We start from the raw sequence: 17,955 nt of genomic DNA, 5'->3' as shown, positions 1-17,955 counted from the left end.
ACGTACCAAAACATGACCCGCATCAGCATTTATTATTATTCTTCTTATTATTGTTATTCACAACCTTCACTAAAGCAGTTTCAGTGCTGTGATCTGCTCTGAAGCCAGACTGGAATTTTTAATGAATATTGTGTTCATTTAAGAATTCATTAAGCTGTGAGAAAACTATTTTTTCAATTATTTTACTTAAAAATGGAAGGTTAGAGATTCGTCTGTAATTGCTAAGAACTGAGGGTCAAGGTTATGTTTCTTCAATAGTGGCCTTACAACTGCTGTTTTGAGTATGTCTGAAAAAGTGCTTCCAAAGAATGATTTACAATGTCCAACACACTTGGACAAAGGGTGTCAAATACTTCTTTAAATGCTGTTGGAATAGGATCTAAAACACAGGTATAGGAATTTAACTGCATGACAACTTTTTGAAGTTCTGTCTCAGTAATCTTGTTAAAACTATTCATGGTGTTTTGCTGTTGAATAAAAATAGTGTACTATTGGTTGTTTGGGAGGTATAAAATGTGACCGAATGTTAGTGATTTTTGTATTAAAAAATAATGCAAAATCATTTTGATGTTGAAGCCTCAGTAAAATAATAACAGGTTAATTTAGGAATTAACAGGCAATCAGTTATTGAAAATAAAACTCTTGGGTTGTGTCCGTTGTCATTAATAAGTTTTGTGTAGTATTTCTGTCTCACTGTTCGTACTGCATTGTTATAAATATTAATACAATTTTTAAGAATTTCATAGTGAATAGTTAATTTAGTTTTTTTCTCCATTTCCGTTCTGCTCTGCAGCAGTCCCTTTTCAATTGGTTTATCTGTTCTTTTTTCCATGGCATTTTTGTGGTCAAGGATTTCTTTTTAGTTTTTATCTCATGCAACACTATCTAGAACAGATCTTAGTGTACAGTTGAAATTGTTGACCATGTCATGCACTGTTGAGCTAATAAGTAGAGGAGGTTTGCAATGTAGAGCATTACTAAAAGCAGCTGCTGTTGATGTGTTAAAATACGGCTTTTTCTTCATTTATGTTACTCTATCTTTTGTGCCAACAGAAGCCGACATACTAAAAAACACACAGTAGTGATCAGAGATAGCGATATCAAGGATTTCATTTAAGTTAATAAATAAACCTTATGACAAGACTAAATCTGAAGTGTGACCATGACTATGTGTTGAACTACTTATGTGCTGAGTAAAATCAAACGTGTTTAAAAGTTGCATGAATTCAGAAGCTTTTTTGTCTGAGGCTTCATGAACATGAAAATTAAAATCACCAGTCAGAAGAATCCTATCATGATTAGTTACACAGACAGACAGTAGCCCAGACAATTCTAGTAAGAAGGAGGGTGCGTATTTGGGTGGACAATAAATAACCACCAGCAAGACTGGCTCCTGACCTTTAAGTAGAATGCCAAGATATTCAAAAGAACAAACCGTTCCAAATGAAATGTTTTTGCAATTAAAAATACTGGACAAAGCAACAGCTAGACCACCTCCCTTCTTACCTTCCCATACAGTATTGATAAAATCATAATTCTGTGGAGCAGTTTCATTCAAGGAAACTGCCCCATCTGAACTAAGCCAGGTTTCAGTAAATATCATAAAATCCAGTTTCTGTTCAGAAATAAGATCATTAACAGTGCTGGTTTTGTTAGTTAGTGCTCTTACATTCAGTAGTGCCATTCTAAAATTTCTATCCAACTTTGTTAAAATGCAATTCGTTGGCTTATAAACTTCAACTAACTTCAAGTATTTATTCCTTTTAGTTCCTGTAGTACGTACTGCATTGCGATTGCGTACTAAAGTTTGAATAGAGGAGTAACCATTAGTGCCAGATGAGTTTCTGTTTATTTACTTATTTCTCTATTTTATTTTATTTTCTCTCTATGTATGGGAATTGTGTGCCGATATCAAATATTTTTCATGAACATATCTGCTGATGTCGATACATTTATAAAACATAAAAATTTGGAGTCATGAATTAGCATTACAGAGATCTAACATTTACGTGTACAGGGCTACAACTGAAGTAATATAAATAAAATGCAGATATTTTAACATCGCCTAAAAATACTGCTCTTCTGAAGTACAATAAATACATCAATCAAACAATCAAATAAAGGTTGGAAATATTGGTGAAATCTAAAAATCTGTCTGTTTCCTTTGTTTTATCAAAGCTGCATATAACCTGTATAATGTTGATTTGAGACCTAAACATTGAGCCAGATCTTCTTTTTGCCCGTCACATGTAAAGACAAATGACGTGGCCTGAAAAACGGACTCAATAACACCACTTCTTTCAGTTTTAATAAATACAACTTACATAGTACTCCTTTATGCAAATATCTGCTGATGCCGAGATGAAGCCAATATTATTGTGCATCACTACTTTTTCCTGTGTAATCAAGCTAACACTGGCATAGTGACAAATTTGATGCTGTCACTTCCAACCCATATAGTTCAGATTACAGCATGTTAAAGTGGAAACTCATTGTTATCTAGCAACTCTAAATAAATACTTGTAGGTTAAATGGAATGTTTGCCAACATTTTCTAAAGCTTGTCCAGGTCAATTGAGAACCACTGGCAAAAGAACTATGCGTCTTCTGACAAATATGAAAAATACACAAAAATACACATACATGCACATACAGAATTCTGTATTCATATTTTTGCAAGGTCTTACGTCGACTGAACCGATAATATGACAAAGTCCTACATCTTACCATTACTTTACCCACTGACATGAAATACAAATCTGCTAGCTCTTTCATGTTTTCCAAAAAAAATGTTTATCATCTACAAAAGTAAAGGTGTTCAACGTTATGAAGCTAAGTAAAAACCTCACAAGTATGTTTATTCTCATATTTCACTGTACCTGTGAGAACATTTGGCTCTAACAAATATAACACTACAGGTATACATCCTCTTTTACACATCCAGTTGTATGCAAAAGTTTGAACACTCACAGTCAAATCACATGGGTGGAAATAAGTTAACACAACCTCCACTCCTACGCACATTTTAATGCACAGTTCCTGCTTATTTGTTGACTTTAACACATTGGAAGAAACTACCTATATGCAAAATGTGGCGATTGCAAAAGTTATACACATTTTATATTTTATGTTTTATTTTTCCAACTCAGCAGATAAAAAGAAATGGTGCTCTGAAATTTGCATAAAAATACCAAGTTTCAGGTTGTTCTCACTAACTTATTTTCACTGAGAAAATCAACAAACCGTTTCATTTGATCAGGGGTGTTTAAACCTTTGCCTATGACTGTACAAACTTACATGGGTGGAGGAGGATCTCGCCCTATGGTCTTGGGAGGAAGAACCATGCGTACACCACCACGGGGTATGGGTGGGCGTGCTGAAATGCAAACAGTCAAGCAATCAAACAAAACCTCTATTGATGCCAATATTTATGTTTAATCTTTAAAGGTGACAGTTTTGTTAAAGTAATTTTGTTAAGCCAACAGAACAGTGCTATCCAATAAAGCTGAAATAAATTCAAACAATAATTACCTGGTGTGGGTTCCAAGTATACATCATGTGGAGGCTCTCTCCCACTCTGAAACAAATCAAATACACTGTCAGCACAAAACTGCACCAGCAGATGATGCATTGCATGTTCTACAGGCCTGCTTATGGAACTGTCATGACCTATAAGTATAATATCAAACATTAGTTTAGTCAGTAGGGCTGCACAATCTTGTTATAGTTAATCATTATTGCAATATTGGCCTTTGTAATATTGTTGACTGCAATATGCATACTTCTGCAATGACTCCTTTGCATTTTGAAGTAGAGGCACATATGCCATTCAAAAAATGTAAATAATTTCTGATAAAATAATGCAGGCCTGCCAGGCCTCCATTTGGGAGCAATCAAGTTGGGTACATTTTTGACTCCTTTTTGTTTTTCAAATATTGATTGCAAAAATATCACAATGTGACTTTTCCCCCAGAATTTCCACCTAATATCCAGTGTTTTGCTTTTGATGGTTTTGAAAAAAATCTATATTATATTTTCAAAATATATCACTGTCTCAATATCTGATAAAATATAAGCCACACCACGTAAATTTTGTTTACATCACCTAACCCTATTTGAATGGTTCAACAATGATGCTCACCTGGCCTTCATTTGGGTCCAAGTAAACATCTGAAAGAAAGTTGAGCTTTGAGTTACCATGCACAAGTACAGGTATCAGCTCTGCATCATCAACATACAAAATGCAAGTAGTGAAGAACGCATGTAAAGATGCTTGAAAGCATGTACTATCACTCAATGAGAATTGTCCATAGCCAGCCATTCACAAGGCCCTACAGCCTTACCTCTCATCCCAAACCAAGGAGATTAACAGTGCGAAAGACCAGATAAGCAGATGAGAATAGAATAGAATAGATGGGTGAAGTAAAAGAAAGTGAAATTCAGAGAGAGGAAATGGGTGAGAGAGAGAGTGAGAGATAGACAGAGGGACAGAGAGACAGAGATAGAGAGAGAGAGAGAGAGGGAGAGACCTTCTTCAAGATTAGGAGCGGGTATTGCTGGAGGACTCTTCCTAAGGGGCCCCTTTTTATCTTTACGGTTGACTTCAGGGACTTCCAAAAAAGAACATGAAAGAGAGAGAGAGTTAATATGTTGCATTTGCTCAAAGGGGAATTACATCTATTTTTCAAACTACCTACATGATTAAACGGTTAAAGCGTAAACAAATTCATTCAGAGTGGTTTGATGTGAAATGCTCTTTTCACAATATTTCAGTCAGAATTGTTCACATTGCTGGTGCCGAACCAGACCTAAATGACTTTAAAAGCTACCTCACAGAAAGTTTTTACATGAAATGGTTATGAATATGTTGCATGTTGCCTGAAACATTGTTTTTTGATACTGTTAATATGAGGTTTTGGCCTGAAATTTAGTTCTTAGGAGCCATTCAAGGCAGAGAGGTACAACCCCTTTTCCAAAAACATTGGGATGCTGTGCAAAATGTAAACAAAAACAGAATGCAATTATGTACAAATCATTTAAGCCCCATATTTAATTGAAAACAGTACAAAGACAACAGATGTAACGTTGAAACAGAAATTTTGCTGTTTTTTGGAAATATATGCACATTTTGAATTTGATGCCAGCAACATGTTCCAAAAAAGTTGGGACAGGGGTATTTTTACCACTGTGCTGCATCACCTCTTCTTTTAACAACACTCTGTAAGCATTTGGGAACTGAGAAGACCAATAGTTGTAGTTGTAGCAAAATGTTTTCCTGTCCCTTTTCCCATGTCTGACTTATTGATATAGGATTTAAACTGCTCAACAGTTTGGGGTCTCCTATTTTTCATTTCATAATGTGCCAAATGTTTTCAGTGGGTGACAGGTCTGGACTGCAGCGAGGCCAGTTTAGTACCTGGACTCTTTTATTATAGAACCATGCTGTTGTAATATGTGCAGAATGTGATTTAGCATTGCTTAGCTGAAATAAGCAAGGCCTTCCCTGAAAAAGACGTCATCTGGATGGCAGCACATGTTGCTCCAAAAGCTGTATATATCATTCAGCAATTACGGTGCCTTCACAGATGTGCAAGTCACCCATGCCATGTGCACTAATTCACCCCATACAATCACAGATGCTGGCATTTAACCCCTTAGAATTCCAGGTTTATTACATACTAAGGCTTATTATTCAGTAACTACAGGGACTTGAACTATTCTTTGGTTATAGAAGTGTGTAATAAACCTTTGGGCCTGCTGGCAGCCCCTGGTCATTTTAGAGGTTAAACTATGCGCTGATAACAAGCTGGATCCTCCTTGAGCCCGGAGGATGCAGTGTCCATGATTTCCAAAAAAATTTTAAATTTTGATTTGTCAGCCCACAGGACACTTTTCCACTTTGTCTCAGTCCATATTAAATGAGCACAGGTCCAAAGATGGGTTTCGTTTCTGGATCATGCTTATACATGGTATCTTCTTTGCACAGTACTTGCAAACTTGCATTTGTGGATGCAATGATGAATTGTGTTCACAGACGATGATTTTCCTGACATGTTCCTGAGCCCATGCAGTGATCGGCACTATAGAATCATGTCTGTCCTTAATGCAGTGCCTAAGAGCCCAAAAATACAGTGCCTTTAATGTAGTGCCTAAGAGCCCGAAAACCAAGGCCAGCCAATACTGGTTTTCGGCCTTGTCCTTTGCATACAGAAAATTCTCTGTATTCTCTGAATCTTTTAATGATATTATGTACTGTAGATGATGAAATCCCAGAGTTCTTTTCTCTTTTACATAGAGAAACATTATCCTTGAATTGCTGCACTATTTGCTCACGTAGTCTTTCATAGAGTGGTGAACCCCTCCCCATCTTTACTTCTGAAAGACTCTCTGAGATGCTCTTTTTATACCCAACTGACCTGTTACCAATTAACCTAATTAGTTGTCAGATATTTTACCCGGTGTGCTTTTAGCATTACACAACTTTACCAGCCTTCTGTTGCTCCTGTCCCAATTTTTTTAAAATGTATTGCTGGCAGCAAATTCAAAATGGACATTTATTTTTCAAAAAATAAGAAACATTCTCAGTTTAAAAATCGACATGTTGTCTCTGTACAATTTCCAAGTAAACATAGGATTTAATTGATTACTTGACAATTTAATTGATGATACATCTCAACTGAATTATGCAGACACTTTGAAAAATCAGCGGAATTCCCTTGTAAAATCCCAAGTACTTACCACTATAAGTTGTGGTTATCGCTCAGGAAAAAAAGCATGGTGTTAATGCATATGAATTATTTCGCACTTGTAGCTCACCAAAGCAAGGGGAGAAATTCTGTTGTACAGATTTTGAGTATTAAATTGATATAATTGTGTTCATTGGCAGGAGATATTTTATTATGATTTGTGTTTGATGAAGGTTATTGTTGTGTGTCCAGTCTTCACATTCTTGCTTCGTTTTTATCATTTCTTAATACTGAAATAAACGGAAAAAAGCCAGAAGCTCAGACTTAAAGTTTCCAGTACAAAATTTAAATTGAATGTAAATATAATTTTTAAATAACTCAACATGTAAATAAGTATGTAATTTTGAATGACATTTGAATAGCATTGTGGAAATAATAACTCCACTGAGGAATGTATGAGGTTTAACAGCACGCTCCATATGCATAAAAGAAAGCTGCCAATCTGCTACTGGCTGGTGGTACCAATAAAACAGACATTAAGGCATCATTGCAATTACAGAAATGCAATAAATTACAGTAATGACTTTCCTCCATGTTATTAATCTACTTCTACTCTTGGCTGGATAAGACCATGAACTGTGGATGGCCCTTTGGATGAGATTTACTGATGGAACAATTTGGAACTGTTTTCCAAATATTTGACTGCATTAAAGTGGAAGGATGTTAATTTGGCCTTCTCTAAAGTATGTTAGTTAATGAATACTGGCACTGAGTGCTGTAATGTCACTTGACTTTACAATCATTTCCTAGTTTGTTACAACTGCTTTCCAATGTGCACAAGCAGTACAGCTGAAAAAAACCTGGATAGTGAGTTCTGTCAGGCGTAGGACAAAGTGGACACTCACATTTTCTGTTGTTGGGGTCAATGTAGAACTCTTCTTGGTCAGTTGGTGGCTCAGGTGGTCTCTAAAGAAAATACTCGGATTACTCATATAGGATGATGCACAGCGAAGAGAGAAAAAGCAGCTTTTAAAGAAGCAGCTTCATTTTTATGTGTTTAGCATTACCAATTACCATTTTAGGTGTGATCTTTGCTGGTCGTGGTGGAGGTGCTGCCTGTCTTTGGGGAATAACAGGATGGGGTCTCTCAGGATAGCCTTTACACAGATACGACACCAGACAACAATAAACAACACAACATGCTTAACACACTTCATAAATTCATCGAACAATGAAATGAAAAATGAGTAACTGGCATTTACAGTCATATTGTTGCCTCAAAAACAAAATATGTATCTCCAAAATTGTAACTTTAAAGAAGAAGAGAAAAACATCCTTTACTTTTAATGTAAGTTAATATAAAGGGACTTTATTCCAAGCAATTCTGGAGTATTTCTATTGGTCCATTCATCATTAAATTTTTAGAATGTAAAGGGAAGTTGCTGTACTGAAATAAAGTAGAAAAATAAAAATCGGACAAAACTGAGATATTTGTTTTTGGTGTTTTTTGGACAGCAACATTATGTGAAAATATGACATTTTCTGCTCTTTTTAATGCACAATTTGTATTCATTTTCCAAGTTTAACATACAGGTAAAGATAATAAAACACAAAATATACAAAATATATATATATAAATATAAAATGTGCCAAAACCTTTGCACAGGCCTCATTATGTTTTATATTTTTTCTCCAATATGTTAAATTCAACACATAAACAGTAATTGTGCACTAAAATGGTCAGAAGTATTTTCTCTGTAGAGGATCTTCTAAGCCGTTTATCCTTCTGGGAGCTGGAGCCTATCCCAGCATTCTTTGGGTGGAAGGCAGGATACACCCTGGACAGGTCTCTGTAGAGGTTGTGTTAACTTATTTTCATCTAGAAAATCAACAAAACGTGTCATTTGACCAGGGCGCCCAAAATTTGAATGCATACAACTGCAGACAGGACGTACTGGAAATGACTACCAAAAGAACAGAGCTGGGTAGTAACTTGTTTACTTAGTTTACTCAGTTAAATAAACAAAATTCAAATAGACTTTTGCAAATGATGAAAGTAATCAAATTTTTACTCAGCTCTACTATAGCCATAACGTTCAGCTACTAATTGCTTCCTGACAGAGAAAAGCAAACAGAGAAGATCAAACATCAGTTTCTAAGCTGGTAGATGTTGGATGCAGTAAGAAGTTCCACTGAAGTTCCACAGAAAGAAAAAAGTGCTATATTTGTACTCCTACTCACCCATTCAAACTCTTTTATTCCAGGCTACTTTTACTTCTGCTTAAGTCAATGAAGTAATGACATGTTTACTTTTACTTTCAATGGGTTTAGGCTACTACATTCACTTTTGCAAGGGAAGAGAAAGAGCTTCAGAAAGGCTGTTTAAAATGTTTGATTGGCAAGTTTAATAGTTCTGATTAAATGTGTTTAAAACTGCATATCCCAACAGTCCACTCAATAAACCAGTGTTGCAAACCAGATTTGAGCAGAATTGTGGACTATCTGGGGGGCACTGAGGACTGTGTTGGGATCCACCACTCTAAACTATACCAAATAAAAAAATCATGAATTTCACAGCATGCCAAAGTTCTATTCATCCTCATATATGCTCTGTATTTTGTGGCAAATCTTCCAAGTAAGTACTTGACCTGTGATTTTTCTTTCCTTCATTCTTAACATGTTCGGTTAAAAGAATTAATGAGTAAATAGAAGATGTACATACATATATGTTTGTTAATTTTTGTGAATGTTGCAAAAACATAACATTTTCAATTATTCCCCACCCCAACACATCTGATCCAGCTAGTGGAAAAAAATTGTCAAGCCCTTTAGGAGCTATATCAGGTGTTTTGGGGCAGAGAACACATTAAACTGTATGGTTTCCTTCAGGTTTCCTTATTACATTTCTAGTATATAACTTTGTTAAAATTACAATGAGAAAATTCAGTAATCCTTAAAACCTGTGCTTGTAACATTTTCCCAAGCAAAATATGTATAAATATCACAGTTTATGGTCAGTGGATTCCAAAAAAAAACAGTTTAAATGGAAAAAAATACAAATTTATCATCAATGCTTGGGTTTCTGAGGGCTGGTCAGGGAGGTTTAGATACCGAGGTAAACATTCTCCTCTACAGGCTGACGCTGGACTTTGATGGTGGGACGCTCACAGGGGGGAGCTTCATACGTATCACCTTCTTCTTCACCCTACACAAACACACAAACACATCCACAATGCCAGTAATGATCATAATATGTCTTTGTCAACAGAAATAAGCACTTCATTTTATCACATTAACATGGCAATTTGAACCCTCTTAAACCAACTAACTGCGGGGGAGTTCAGCTGTTGGGTGGCGATGAAACTAAAGTCATGGAAACATCGCAGAAGCATTTGGAACTAATCGTGTCATTCAATTACAGGTTTGGGAGGGAAGTGAGAGGTGGCGGCACTGAACGCCTTTTGTCACAAACAGGAAGCGAGATAAACACTTTCCTTTTCACACTTGTACTGTGGATTCTTGACTGTAGCCAAAATCACATTCTATCCTACACTGCAAAAAGTGCTATCTTGTCAAGTGAAATTATCTTAAATATAGTCGATATATGTAACATTTCTCATTTTGAGATTGTTGTAAGCTTATTATAAGACTTTTTTCTTGACAATTTTACTTGTTTTAAGTGATTTTAGTAAGTCAAATTATCTCACTATATTGGATAACATCTTGCTTTAGGCATATTTCCTACAACAAGCAAAATTATCTGCAAATATAGTGAGATCATTTGACTTAAAATAGAAATAAGTTACATAGTCTTATAAGAATCTGTCAATCTGTCAATCTAAAAATAGTAAGAAATATTCTGTGTTCAACTTACTTCTAGTTTTTGTTCAAAGAACATGTCACCTAAAAATGTGAACATGGCTTGCAATGAATAAAAAAGCAAGGATTAGTTAACATCTCATGTGAACAATGCTAATTAGCATCTACTGTCTTTCAGTCATTATAAGAAGCATTAGCATTTTGGATGAACACATTTTTAAGGCACAGATCCTCTACATACTTGTGAAGTATAAACTTTTGTTCATTTTCTTCCAAGAATGCATTGTAACCAATGAGTTGATCAGGGACGCAGAATTGAAATCACCCAATTGTTGCTCTACAAAGGAAATCAGCAATCGGCCATTTTAATCATTTATATTAGCCAACTGGTGTTGCAATTTGATGATGTAAATAACATGAAGCAGGTAAGTGCATTCTTGTTGTATTAATGCTGCTGCTACACTTAATGTCGTAGCATAATTATGCATGATTCACTGGACAAAATAGCCACTTATTAGCCGACTGCCTCTTAATTTCAATGTACGCTTTACACGATGAAACTTCAGAGCAACCTTAGCAGCTTAAAACCAATAGGAACCTGAACTGCACTTGAGTTGCATAATGTAAAGCATCCTGCAACTCAAATGAAACTCAACAGTTTACACCTTTTTAAATGGTATACATTACATAGATTATACATTTTCTCTTTTCTTAATGGTCTCCTATTTCAACATTGAGCTCCGATTCCCCTGGAATCCAAAGAATGAAAGTTATTGCAGAGGGGGATACTAAGATTTACTCCACGATGAGCTCATAGAGCTTCTAGAACAGGAGAAGTGAGGCATCAAGAAGAACATTCATTTTCAAAGGCTTAACCTACACAGAGCAGATTAAACTAAAACTAAATAAAAAAAAAAAAACTAAAATGGCAATGACAGCTGGAAAAATTTATGTTATACAAAGGCTATAAAAATGCTGCAATTATATAAATATAATGATGACTTTATATAGTGAGAATGATATGGTATTCTAAAACGTATGAGCTGTTAATTTAGTTAACTAGTGGAGTAATCAACTGCTTCGTGTGAAATGTGAAGTTGCATGGAAATTTTGTTGCATGCAACTAGTCGCCTGAAAGTTTTACTGTGTAAAGCCAGCCTAAAATGTCAGTTTGGCAGTTTATTAAAAATAGCAAAAATGTTTTTTTATACTGCCACTTTTGCTAAAAGAAATTTCTGGAAAAGTGCTCTTGTGGTTCATGGGTTCATTTCGTCCAAACAATGCGAGCTTTAAGTTTAAAAAAATCAGCCAGTGGTTATTCTGTCCGTAAAGAAATCTGTATCGATCATAATTTTGCACCTCTAGTGTTTGTCTATGTGACTCTACTGGCATATTTAACTGATTAATTGAAATCCCTGAGGAAGAGTGCTCAAGAGTACAAGCCAAACATATTTAAAAGGACAGCTAGTGCTGAGAACATAGTATGACAACAAGTGAACACAACAACTGTGTGTGTAACCGCTACACTTACAAATTCATCCTCTGACCAACCATATGCAGTATTGGTATCTAAAACATGAACAAACAAAGAGTGAGTGCCAACAACACAGTAATACAGATACGCACACACACACACAACAGCACTTCAGCACTGTTTCATATCATCACTATTACAACAAAACATCATATCTTAGAAATAGCCACTTTATAGGAGAAAGAAAAACATTCTAAACTTTTAAAGTACATTTATGCAATAATCTTTTATTTTAAGTAATGTGGTGTAAAGATGGTGTAATAAACTAAAGAAAACAATAAAAAATGTAGAAAAAAGGTTAACAAAGATGATTTATCATCTGATATGTAGTCATAATCATGTTTGAGTACCACAAGTAGGTTATCCACAAGGGCCCAGTAAAGGCACAATTTAACAGACATGACTGCTAGCCCTAGTTTTGAATCTTAGAAATCCTGCACTGAAAGTGGAACATACTTCAAATACAGTACTGAGATATAAAGAAAGACGTTTCTAGAAACTTACAAATGCTTTCTTACATGGTGCACATTTAATTCTACATAAAAACAGATCTAAATTGTTTGGCAGGACTCTAATAATGCCCATGGGCATAGGTTGGCATATGGATGGTAGGCAGATGTCAGCAATATTTTGGGAGGACAGAATTGTCCCTAACAATATTTAAGCAAACTCATTTGCATTATCTTCGAAGAAAAGTCATATTCCGAAGTGCCCGCCCAGAGGCTATGTCTCCAAGACGACCAATTTTGGCATGTTAGCATTTGATTGGCTGGAAGGGAGGGGGCTAACTGTAGGCTCATGTCACAATGTGCAAATATCTCATACTCACTGCCAGTCACGGAGGCAAGAGCTGATCAGTGTGCTGCCATTGGTACGTTATCAAGGCTGTCAGTCCATACCTCAAGCATACACGTTTAGTATTTTGTAGGTATCATGTCACCAAAAAAGAGGAGGGACATCAGGAGCTTTTTCACCACCCAGAGAGTAAGTATTAGGTAGTAAATTAAACAGCTAGTAACCACGTTGATTTAAAATGAAAACCTTCTCGCTATCTAACATGCCATAATTGCAGGTTGAGGGAGAAGCAGCTAGACATTTAGGGCCTCAGGTTAGGTCTACTAATGATTCTGCACATTAAACATATGCTTTTATTATTATTGGTTTTGCAACAGACTTATAATGAATCCAGCCCCAGCTGGGGGGGGTGGTGGTTGGGGGGGGGGGCATAGGAAGTAGGTTGTTGTGTTCCTACCAATGTTGAGGCCAAATCTACGCCCTTGCTAATGCCTGAAATGCCTCTTAGGTTAACTTTATCAGGATGGATTAATAATCATGTTTCTCACTTCCTGCCGATCAGATACCTTGAAAGGATTCTGGATTGAGAACATCAAGATGACGACAGATAATTGGGGAAAAAAAACGTGGCTGTGGCTGAGGGGATGTATTCAGCTTTCACTCCAATGGCAAAAGATACTGGAGTGTAATGGGAGGAATGTGTACACTGGAAACAAGTAATGAACGAAGACTCTGCAGTTCATCTGCAGTGCCTCGGCCTTTCCTGCTAGCTTGCAAGCTCTGCTAATCACATCAAGCTGTCAATGCTAGCTACTTAACAGGCAGCTTCAATCTTGGATATAATCCATATGTATAGCTAACCAGTGGTCCCCCTTTATGCCAGCAAATTCTTTATTGCTGCGCTGAATTATTAGTCCATTTCATTCTCTCTTCAGTCGTTGTTGCAGCAAACAAACTGTTGAACACTGCCAGTCCCTAAAATGACGCCACCCACACAGAGCTACAGCCCAGGGACATGCGTGTTTCAGCAACGAACAGTCAGTGAGATATGGCCATTAACCATTCTTGGCCAACCTGCTGAGCGGTCCAGCAAAAAGGTCTTTGATGTTTTACTAATTTCCTGCCCGAGCATTTGTATTTGTTAAACATAAACCCCGCTGCAAAACGCTCCTGATTTGACTGACAAATGCACATAAGGAAAAAAGAAAACTAATGCACCATGCCACTAATTCGTCATAAAAGGTTATCTTAATCAGGCTAACAGGTTCGTACTACATTGACAATAAGCAAATTTCAAGAACATTACGTAACCTAGTCTGACTTTCTGAAGCACCTGCATCACTTCCATTACAAGAGATTCTTTCTTCTCTGGTTGCGTAAATGCAATATCATTTGTAAATGTGGTCAGTATTGTTTGTAACTATGATGGGTCACTTCTGCACAGTATGTGGAATTCATTTTACCATTAAAAAAAACACTGATTACTGATGGAAAGAACTAATTACCTATCCTCTTGGGTGGGGCCGGGGGACCACTGTGTCTGTGTGAGAAGAAAGAGTTCAGAGTAAGAAAAACATGCAGAAGGAGTGATATAATGAATATGGACCAGGTAGCGTCTAAAATAAACAAGGCAATACTTACAAGTTTTTCAGCTTCTCAAAGAAACTCTGAAAAAAACAGATGAGATACATGTGAACAAAGTGCATACACACACAATATACATATTCACACATGCATGTCCAAAGGTTTGTAGACACCTGCTCATCCAACATTTCTTCAGGTCAGGTACTGATGTTGGATGATCAGTTCTGGATGATAAAAGCCACTGAAACTTATACAAAAGTTATTGGATGGAGCGCCATCACTCCAGAGAAGACAGTTCCACTGCTTCACAGCCCAATGCTGGGGGGCTTTATATCTAGTTGACACTTGGCATTGGGCATAGTAATCTTAAGCTCAGGCTGCTCCAGAATGTCCCATTCTGTTGACTATGCTTTTCTATGGAGATTATACAAGCAGTGTGTGAGCAACTGAATGTCTGTGTCAGCAATGACCTGGGCTGATTTACCATTAAACAGCTTGAAAAAAACATTGGGAAATTGGGGTTCACGTTTAAGAAGTGTGCAAACTCACACACCAGCAGTCAGTTTAACATAGAGAGAGAGAAGAGAGAGAAAGAGAGAGACAGACAGACAGAGAGGTTTGTTATGAAACTGCCTGTGTTATTTATCTCTGCTTTGCACTGTAATGCACATACAGGTTACCCTTAATTTACTTGATGTGAATGGGATCAAAAGAAATGCCGACTTGCTTTGGAATATCAGCCTGGTGGGGGTGATTTTTTTTAACTAGAAAATACTACTCAGGCCTAGTGTCTACAAACTTCTGGACATGTAGTGTAGTCACACATACACATATCTCAGACATAGGGGTGGGCAAGATAACGATATGTTATTGATTATGATAAATTACTTTATAATACACTTTTCTGAGTGCATAAGTATTGGCAATACTTCCTTAGCAATACTGAACGCCTACATGTATTATAAAAGACACATTTAGGCCTATTATCAGTATTGATGGGTATCAGGCCAATAACAGGAGAAAATGATGGATCGAATATCTGAGGAATAAAAAAGAATGAATCTGATTAAATCCTGTAACAAATCTATCCTGAAATTACACTCACATCGTGCATTATTTGCTGTGTGTTTCCTCCTGTGGGGCAGTAGAGTGATTGAGTAGTTTCAGCATGGTAAACTACTTTTAGAAAAGTACTTTACCATGCTAGTTTACTACTTAAAGAAAACTATTGGATAGTCTCAGGTGATACTCATGGTTTCAATAATATCAGTATCAGAAAAGAAAAAGTGTCAATCAATTATGTCATTATCTTATTTTATTAACTTTATTTGCCAGTTGTTTGATCTTTCCTTTCATTAGGGCTGAACGATTAATGAGATCACATGAAAAGACAAAGGACACTTTTGCTAAAACTCCTGCTGTTTCTCCTGAGCAAATGACCTCAGTAACACTTAACACTCATCTCTATCTAAACTAAACCATTCAATCTCTCCTTTAACTTTCCTGTATCTCATGTCTGCTTTTTTGTCTAATGCTATTTCTCCTAAGGACTTTTAGGAGGATCACTATTAAGTCCCCTGAGCTATCAAAGAGCAACATTTGAGCAATACAATTTTCCTATGGGAAGGTGTCTAACAGCCTTTCCTCAAACGTGCCACTGCTGTCTTGCTGGTGCATTTGGTCCACTCCTCAAAAACCTCAAAAAACGAAATTTAGTGTATCGTGAAAATGCCTCAGTATTACGCTGCTATATATTTTGCCATATCACTCATCCTTACTCAGACTTAACAGCACACATGCTATGTACATGTTAGGCCTAGAAGGTGGTGAAGCAGGTGACTAGAGAAGAACTGCATTCCCTTTTAACCCAGGCTTGTTCCCATAGCAATGCTTCCTGGTCCAAGGGGTCAGAGATTATGCAAAGGAGTCCTGAGCAGGAAGAACAGAACCGATACTGGGTAATGGAGCATCTGACTGTGTATAATTAAGTATCTAATTCTGGTGAAGTCAGACATTTTATCATACAAGGCCTCGTGCAAAACGCCAGCAGCGCCATCCCACTGTCTCACTGTCCCAAGACTGGTCTCCCACACTCTACAGTTTAAATAAATGACCTCATGTTTTTGCACCCTGGCCATCAATCAAGTCAATGGAAAACATGATCCAGCCATTCTGTTATCTCTTAACACCTTACCAACCGAAAGCCAAAGCAAACACCTACGGTATTCAGGCTATGACAAAGGAGAAGTGATGTGTCACATCTTGTTACTTTCTAAAGCATTTTTAGACTATTTTAAGGAACACACACTGGCATCTGATGCCAAGGCAAAGTGGTAGGTGCATCTGAATTATTCAGAAAGGAGAAATGACAATGAGAGAAGCTAAAGTATCACTAAGGAGTCCATGTGATGCCTATCAGATTTTTATAGGAAAGGGAAGTGTCTACACTTGCACTTTCCTGCTTTATCAGATCAGGGGGATTAGGTGCAGCTAAGAGACAGGTGAAGAAAAAGAGAATTGTGTGTTAGTAGTCAAAATAAATAACAAATAAATAACAAAATAAAACGCTTATCAGTAAAATAAGACGTGTGAAGGCAATTTCTAGACCAAAAAGTACACTAAAACCAGCAATGTCTCATCATACAGCACATTTGTTGTCCGTTTCTACCTAACTCTTCAATCCCAACCATCTAAGAAGCTTAAATCCGAACAGTAATCCCGAAGCGGTGTACCCATAAGATCAGAGTGAAACGGTGCAGAATTCAACAAGCCCGTTACATTGGAGTCTCATAAGAGAAGCACAGTGATGTTAACACAACAGCTAATCATGTAACCTACATTAAACCCCAAGAACAGCTTCCAGTTTTACCAGTAACTTCCAAATGAAAACCTGAAGCTATGTATAAAGGTGATGTGTTAATTTCGACAGCTAGTGTTATATTAAAGAATTGTACATTACCATGGTCCTCTTCGGCTCATCAGGAACTTGTGCGAGGCTCGGATGCAAATCCACGAGTGTACGACGGGAGTGTGTGTGGTGGGAGTGTGTGTGGCAGGACTCTGCTCTCTGCCATGCTCTGCCTATTTGCATGGCTGCTGTGTGAGCTGCCGTTTGCGTGTCAGGTCGGTTATCGCTGGGAACGATAGAGGCGAGAGAGCCGCGCGACAGACAAAAGCTTTTTGTTTCCTCTCATGGTCACATTAGCGCTGTTAGCCTTGCCTGGCTCTGAGGTAAAGACCACAGATTACAGCACACCAGCAGTGTTGACCAGGTGAAGAATCAGGAAAACGCACTCATTACGGCTCTAATGAAAAACAAATGCACTTTCATATGAAATTTATATGACTTTAAGAATCTTACAGTTTCGGGCAGTTACTGTAGGCTACTGCAACACAGGTGTAAACCGACACAGGTACACGGTCGTATAAGGCTGGGGAAACTAGTCAAATATGGTTTTATCCGTAAACTTTGGACAACAGATATTAATTCTGTCGCGTTCAGATTTGTTTTTCGCCACTTGACTGTCTCTCAATTCAA

General features: G+C 37.0%; 1 protein-coding gene across 3 annotated transcripts in view; it reads right to left on the bottom strand.

Moving 5' to 3' along the window:
• si:dkeyp-117b11.1 (SH2 domain-containing protein 6) overlaps positions 1 to 17,599 on the bottom strand; it is a 29,008-nt gene extending 11,409 nt beyond the window's left edge. For 2 of the 3 annotated variants that reach the window (XM_036578891.1, XM_036578892.1), the window contains exons 1-11: positions 17,377 to 17,599; positions 14,475 to 14,500; positions 14,339 to 14,373; positions 12,036 to 12,073; positions 9,797 to 9,890; positions 7,760 to 7,842; positions 7,591 to 7,651; positions 4,529 to 4,609; positions 4,141 to 4,169; positions 3,531 to 3,576; positions 3,297 to 3,375 (exon numbers count right to left, since the gene is read on the bottom strand). In XM_036578891.1, coding sequence (XP_036434784.1) covers positions 3,297 to 3,375; positions 3,531 to 3,576; positions 4,141 to 4,169; positions 4,529 to 4,609; positions 7,591 to 7,651; positions 7,760 to 7,842; positions 9,797 to 9,890; positions 12,036 to 12,073; positions 14,339 to 14,373; positions 14,475 to 14,500; positions 17,377 to 17,508 — 704 coding nt within the window. In that variant the 5' untranslated portion in view covers positions 17,509 to 17,599. The remainder of the gene's footprint in view (positions 1 to 3,296; positions 3,376 to 3,530; positions 3,577 to 4,140; positions 4,170 to 4,528; positions 4,610 to 7,590; positions 7,652 to 7,759; positions 7,843 to 9,796; positions 9,891 to 12,035; positions 12,074 to 14,338; positions 14,374 to 14,474; positions 14,501 to 17,376) is intronic. The other variant, XM_036578893.1, reaches the window with a different exon arrangement.
• Between the last annotated feature and the right edge of the window lie 356 nt (positions 17,600 to 17,955).

This window comes from Colossoma macropomum, unplaced genomic scaffold (assembly GCF_904425465.1).
Source record: "Colossoma macropomum unplaced genomic scaffold, Colossoma_macropomum, whole genome shotgun sequence".
Lineage (NCBI taxonomy): Eukaryota > Metazoa > Chordata > Actinopteri > Characiformes > Serrasalmidae > Colossoma > Colossoma macropomum.
Note: the sequence above shows the minus strand (reverse complement) of the source record. Positions and strands in the feature narration are given on the sequence as shown.